This window comes from Tamandua tetradactyla, chromosome 4 (genome assembly GCF_023851605.1).
Source record: "Tamandua tetradactyla isolate mTamTet1 chromosome 4, mTamTet1.pri, whole genome shotgun sequence".
NCBI lineage: Eukaryota > Metazoa > Chordata > Mammalia > Pilosa > Myrmecophagidae > Tamandua > Tamandua tetradactyla.
In genome coordinates, this window is record NC_135330.1 from 12,711,688 (window position 1) to 12,718,440 (window position 6,753).

The 6,753-nt window shown below is 42.2% G+C and overlaps 1 protein-coding gene across 1 annotated transcript; it reads right to left on the reverse strand.

The window, feature by feature from the left end:
• Positions 1-724: 724 nt before the first annotated feature.
• CRP (C-reactive protein) lies at positions 725-6,411 on the reverse strand. Its single transcript, XM_077156777.1, is given in 3 exon segments — positions 725-801; positions 5,288-5,899; positions 6,173-6,411. Coding segments are annotated over 3 exon segments (843 nt in total). The 5' UTR covers positions 6,327-6,411.
• Positions 6,412-6,753: the final 342 nt, after the last annotated feature.

A 6,753-nucleotide genomic window follows, 5' to 3' on the forward strand; every position in this document is an offset into this window, starting at 1 on the left:
CATGTCCAGCTGCTATCGTTATCATTTTTAGTATCATCATTATTATTTGTTGTGTTGTTGTTGCTATTGTAGGGTTACTGAAAATTAAATAAAATACTGCATGTGGCAGTGCCTATATCAGCAAAAAAAAGAGAGAGAGGGAAAGAGAGTGAGAGAAGTTCACAGGAAAAGCCATAGAGAAGCTGAGAAGAAGCCACTGGAGCCAGAAGCTGAAGCAATGAAATCTTGGAGAAGAGGACCAGCAGACATTGCCATGTGCCTTGCTGTCTAAAGAGGAACCCAAACTGGGATAACCAGTCCGCAGAGAAGGTATCGTTCTGTTGTTGCCTTGATTAGGACATTATCAAGGCCTTGTAAATGTAAATTTGTAAGCTAATGCAGTAATTAGGATCGGGTGTCAACTTGACCAGGAGATCATGCCCTGACTTAAGTCATCAATATGTGAAATTCATCCATGGCTGATTATATCTGCAGTCGGCTAAAGGGAGTGCCTTCCACAATGACTGACATTTAAATTTGATCAGTTGGAGGCTTAAAAGGAAGAGTCAGAAGAGAGAGAAGAAACTCAGCACAGCCCAGCACAAGTCAGCTTAGAGCTCAGAGCTCAGAGCTCACACAAACCCAAATGTTCACAGATACAGAAAGGAATCGCCCTGGGAAAAGCAATTTGAACCTGGAAGTGGGAGGGAAGCCCAAAAGACATAGGACATTGGGCCACATAATATCAGCCTAACTTCCAGGAAGGATGCAGGGGCTGGACATTGAGTTCACCCACGTCGGCATTGGTCCAATCAATCATGCCTATGGAATGAAACCCCATAAAAAACTCTGGACACCTGAGGCTCAGGGAGTTTCCATGATTATACACTGACATGACTGGAGTGGATATCCATGGAAGTTTTGCCTTGAGACCTTCCCAGCTCTCATTTATTTGTCTCTTCTGTTTAATTCTTCTGATTTGAATCCTTTTTTACTATAATAAAATTGCAATCATAAGTATGGTGTTTTCTTGAGTTCTGTGAGTTGTTCTAATGGATTTCAAACTTGAGGGGGTGGTGGGAACCCCTGAACCTGAAGCAAGTTGATTAGAAGCATGGGCGGCCTAGGAACCTCTGAGTTTGTGGCTGGTATCTGAAGAAGGTCAATGAAGTCAGAAGTGAATCCTCCACAAGAGTGGAGAACTGTGCTTTACCCAGCAGAGTCTGTCTGAACTATATTGAAGTTAAATGTCAGAAGTGTTAGAAATTATTTGTAGATCTAAAATATATGAGTGGCCTTTCTGAAAACTTTTCCCCTCCAGATCTAAATTTCAGAACAGACCTTCAATGAAGACCTCTGCCTGCTTCACACCTAGTGAAGGCTGAAGGATTCCAGAGCCCTAGAGAGAACTGCCATGGGCATGGATTTTTGAACTCGTAGCTGTGGACACATGAATGTCAGCCTTCAGATATGGCATCAGTCAGATAAGTCCTACCTCCTCCCAAAGGGAGGAGCCTGCCAGAGAGAGTGGGATGCCTTCCCAGCCTATCACCCTTTCCAAAAGAACCCAAGACCTAGTCTTGCCTGATTGGCTGTTATTAACTGTGTCCTTCCTAGCACTTTGGATCAGGCCATCAAGAGAGATGTGAAAACACAAATATCTGAAAAAGTTCACCTATGAGAGTTTGGGGCAATTGACAGAAACTTAGAGGGGCTGGAGAGGTTATGTCTCAGTTTGCTAAAGCTGTCACAATGCAATATACCAGAAATGGATTGGCTTTTTCAATGGAAATTTATTAGCTTACAAATTTGCAGTTCTAAGGCTATGAAAATGTCCAAATTAAGGCATGAAGAGAGAGGATACCTTCTTTCTGAAAAGGCTGCTGGCACCCAGGATTTCCGGTCACATGGGAAGGCACATGATGATATCAGCTGGTCATTCTCTACCAGCTTCTGGAGAAAATGGCTCTCTCTTTCCAAAACGTCTCTGGTCATTGTCTCTCTAAGCATCTGTGTTAGATTCAGTTGTCAACTTGGCCAGGTAAGCATACCTAGTCTTGTTGCTGCGGACATAAGCCAATGGTACATGAACCTCATCTGTTGCTAATTACATCTGCAGTAGGCTAGGAGGCGTGTCTGCTGCAATGAGTGACATTTGACTTAATTGGCTGGTGCTTAAATGAGAAATCACAACATAGCACAGCTAAGCAGCTCGGCATTCCTCATCTCAGCACTAGCAGCTCAGCCCAGGCCTTTGGAGATGCAGAAAGAAGTCACCCCGGGGAAAGTTGTTGGAACCCAGGGGCCTGGAGAGAAGACCAGCAGAGACCATCTTGTGCCTTCCATGTGAGAAAGTGGAAAGTTAGCTGCCTTTCCTCTGAAGAACCAACAAAATAAATCCCCTTTTATTAAAAGCCAATCTGTCTCTGGTGTGTTGCATTCCGGCAGCTAGCAAACCAGAACAGCGTCTCTTCAAAATATCTCTGCATTTTATTCTCTCATAAAGGACTCCAGTGAAGGATTAAGACCCACCTTAAATGGGCTGGGTCACATCTCCATGGAAACAACCTAATCAAAAGTTCCTACCCAAGAGATGTTTATTTGGTGCAAAATTAATGTTTTGGGTAGTACATTTCCTAATTTCACTTGTATGGTCAGTGTAGTTGAACACCATAAATCCATGGAATATTGACTAGGGTGTGAGACTTCGTTGGTTTATCCAGGTCAGTGTGATGCCCCAATATATCCCAGAGTAATTTGAGTAGTGAATAAAGAAGTATTTTCAGGGGCGGGCCGCGGTGGCTCAGTGGGCAAAGTGCTTGCCTGCTATGCCGGAGGACCTCGGTTCGATTCCCGGCCCCAGCCCATGTAATAAACAAACAAAATACAATAAAACAAGAAAATGTTTAAAGATGTTTCCCTTTCTTCCATCCTTCCTTCCTTCTCTCTGTCTTTCCTTCCCTTCCTCCCTCTTTAAAAAAAAAAAAAAAGAAGAAGAAGTATTTTCATAGCCCCCTTGGGGTACTAGGCAGAAAGGAGGAAATATTCAACTTCCTCATTTGGAGAATTTCAGATATTCTTACAAGCAGTGAAAACAACCAAATCAATAGGCTGAGACTTCGATCTTGGAGTTGGCCCCTCTGAAACCTATTCCTACAAAGGATAGGCTAAGCCTACTTAAAATTAAGCCTAAAAGTCACCCCCAGAGAACATCTTTTGTTGCTTAGATGTGGCCTCTCTCTGTAAGCTGATGTGGCAAGTACACTCACTGCCCTCCCCCACTATGCGGGACATGACTCCCAGAAGTGTAAATCTGCCTGGCAATGTGGGATAGAATTTCCGGGATTCACAGGGGCTGGGCATCATGGGATTGAGAAAGCTTTCTTGACCAAAAGGGGGAAGAGAGGAGTAAGAAAAAATAAAGTTTCAGTGGCTGAGAGATTTCAAACAGCGATGAGAGGTTACCTGGTCTATATTCTTATGCATTCTCCAGCTATCCCTTTTTAGGTTATGGTATATTGGAGTGGCTGGAGGGAAGTACCTGAAAGTGTTGAGCTGTGTTCCAGTAGCCTTGATTCCTGAAGATGATTGTATAATTATACAGCTTTTACAATGTGACTGTGTGATTGTGAAAACCTTGTATCTGATGCTCCTTTTACCTAGGGTATGGACACATGAGTAAAAAATATGGATAACAAACAAACAAATAATGGGGGGACAAAGGTTAAAATAAATTGGGTAGATGGAAATATTAGTGGTCAATGAGAGAGAGGGGTAAGGGGTATGAGTGTATGAGTTTTTCCTTTTTTGTTTTTTATTTCTTTTTCTGGAGTGATGCAAATGTTCTAAAAAATGATCATGGTGATGAATACAAAACTTTGTGATAATATTGAGAGCCATTGATTGTACAGCATGTATGGAATGTTTGTATGTTAAGAATGTTTGCATGTTTATATATTAAGATTTATCAATTAAAATATTTTTTAAAAAATGTTCTTACCCAACAATAGGTCTGCCCTACAAGATTGGATTAAAAGAACATGGCTTTTCTGGAGTACATAACAGATTCAAACCAACAAAGATTAGTTTAATCTGTAGGATGTCAATGCCAGGACAGAATTACTGGAAACGCATCATATAACCCTGAGTCCAATGGCCAGTTAGCTTAAGTTCTGAGGGAAACTAATTGTGATCAGGTAGGTAGGAAATCAGCTCAAAGAAAATTCACCCTATGTGCTATATTTGAACAAATAGCAGGACTTAAAAGTTCCAAAATAGAAAAAGAAAAATTTTTAACCATGCAAAAGATTTACTTTGAAAAAGATTAGTCACAGGAAAATTTAAAACATTGTGGACAGCACCACTTTGACTTCTCAAATAAACTGAAGAAAGCAGAAACTGGATAAAAGATGAGAGTTGAAAAAAATTTACTAAATCTAAGAATTTAAGAAAACTAAATGGCATTGCAGAATTTTAAATGGCATTAGAAAGTATAAGGATCCCATTGTGTAAAACAGAAAACAAATCAGTAATATGGAGGAGAGGTTTGGAAAACAAACTCAAAATGTAAGGATAATGGACACACTTAAAAGTGATCTCAGCAATGATAAATATGAAGGAAAAACAATGGAAACCTAAACTAACAGAAACTGATGCTCCTGAGAAAGAAAACAGAAACAATTTAAACAGAAACAGCATTTACAATATTTCTGCTAGAAGCTTTAATCTTCAACTTGAAAGGATCAAATAATTAAAGCTAATTTGAATTTACAATGACCAGATCTTGACGGTAGAGGCAGAGTGCTGGGAAGAACTGTGTTCTTCAGTTAATACAATAAAGCACAATAATAGGAGACAGGTGTGCTTATAAAGGGACATGAAAATGTTGGCAGGCCTATAGTTAAACTTGTGCAGCCTTTTAGGGGAAAAAAAATTGCTCACCTGGTCTTAAGTAGATACTTAAAGGCAGTGGTTCTCTACCTTGCATTAAGCACTGCAAATCTGAACCCTGGAATCACTTGGACAGCTTTAAAAGACACTGAAGCTCAGGTCCCACCACCAGAGAATCTCATTTGATTGGCCTGTGCATGGCCTGGTGACGCCAACATACATCCATAATTGAGACCTTCTGTTCTGCACCACCCCTTGTGCTGATAAAAGCAGAGTGAAGTCTGAAAGGAAAATGCCATCCTCCTCCCACCGTTAAGGCTTGAGAGCCACAGATGTGAGACAAAAAGGCACCAGAGTCTGAGACAAATGGCATGCAAGGTGCAGTCTCCAGGTGGCTCCTTCAGAACCCACAGAAAGCCTCAGGACCACAGCTGGGGCTTGTTGAACACCTCCCCAAACACCTCATACTTCAGAGACTGCCAGTTCAGGATGTTAGGACTGAGGACCTCGCCAGCATAGACAGCACCAATCTCATTTGGTGACAACACGAAGTCCCACATATTCACATTTCCAATGTCTCCCACAAAAGACTGCTCCTCATCAAAGCCTCCACCAAAGGAATCCTGCTCCTGCCCCAGGATAATGCTTGCCTCTGTCCCCAGAGAGTATCCCTTCTTCACACTCTTTCTGACCATGGGCTTCCCGTTCAGCCAAAGCTCAATTATCCCTGAGCTGGACTCCCAGGTCACACAGGAGTGCAATGGCGCCGAGAAACTACTCTCAGGGGGCTTAAAATGTACCCCAGACCCACCCACGGATACACTGTATTCTCCAGTCTTTTCCTTGAGGAGGAGGATCTCATTCTCAACATTCCTTGTGGCATAAGAGAAGAGGCTAAATTCTCGGCTGAGGTCGGTGTAGGTTTGGAGGCACAAGGTGAAAGCTCTGAGTGGCTTCTTCAACTGTGCGGTCAGAGACACAAAGGAATCAGCCGACTGCCTGGGGAACACAAAGGCCCGTCTGGTCAGGTCTGTAGGACACAAAGCAGAGGGGGGAGACTTCAGCAGTGAAGTCAGGTCTGTAGGACACAAAGCAGAGGGGGGAAACTTCAGCAGTGAAGCTTGTTAGAACACAAAGATAATCCATAGTCCTCCACTTACCTTGAGAGATTGAATTCAGAAATCACGGACTGAGCCCTTCCCTGACCGCCTCCTCTTCCCCATGCTGGCCGTGTTCTCTGACTTGGCCCTGCACAACCCTGACCCTTAGGTAAGACCTCAGCGACCCCCAAAATAGCACCCACCTGTCTGAGAAGTGCTGTGGAGGCTGATAATGACCAGGAAACTCAGCAACAGCTTCTTCATGGTCCTCCTCTGCTGCCAGCGTGCGTCTCCTCTTGGAAAAAGTATCAATGGCTGAGATTCCAGACTTGGAGGTCGGAGATCTGTCTCAGGCATGCTCCAGCTCGAACTTTATGTGCAGCCGTCAAGTTGACTCAGCTGTAGGGTAAATGATTTTCCAAACTTGTGTTTGGAGCATGAATCAAAGTTCTAAGAGCAAAGAAAACAAGATAAATCACAAAATCAGAGGTTGATATGGGTTATTTATTAGAGACTCCCTGCTCCTGCTGGGTTTCCAACAACTCTGTGTGGCAATAATTGATGAATTTGAATAGTCACTTTGTGGGAATCCGTAGTCTAAGGAAAGTAATGTAAAATATGAAGGTTTGTGAAGCCTTATTCACAAAGACAATCATTTAACCTTTCTTAGAATAGTGAAAAATTAGAAAATTTTTCTAAAAATTAAGTAAATTGTATAAATTCACTAAATACAATGGGTAGAAATTTAAAATGTCACAAATTTTATGCTACAATGTCTAAAGTT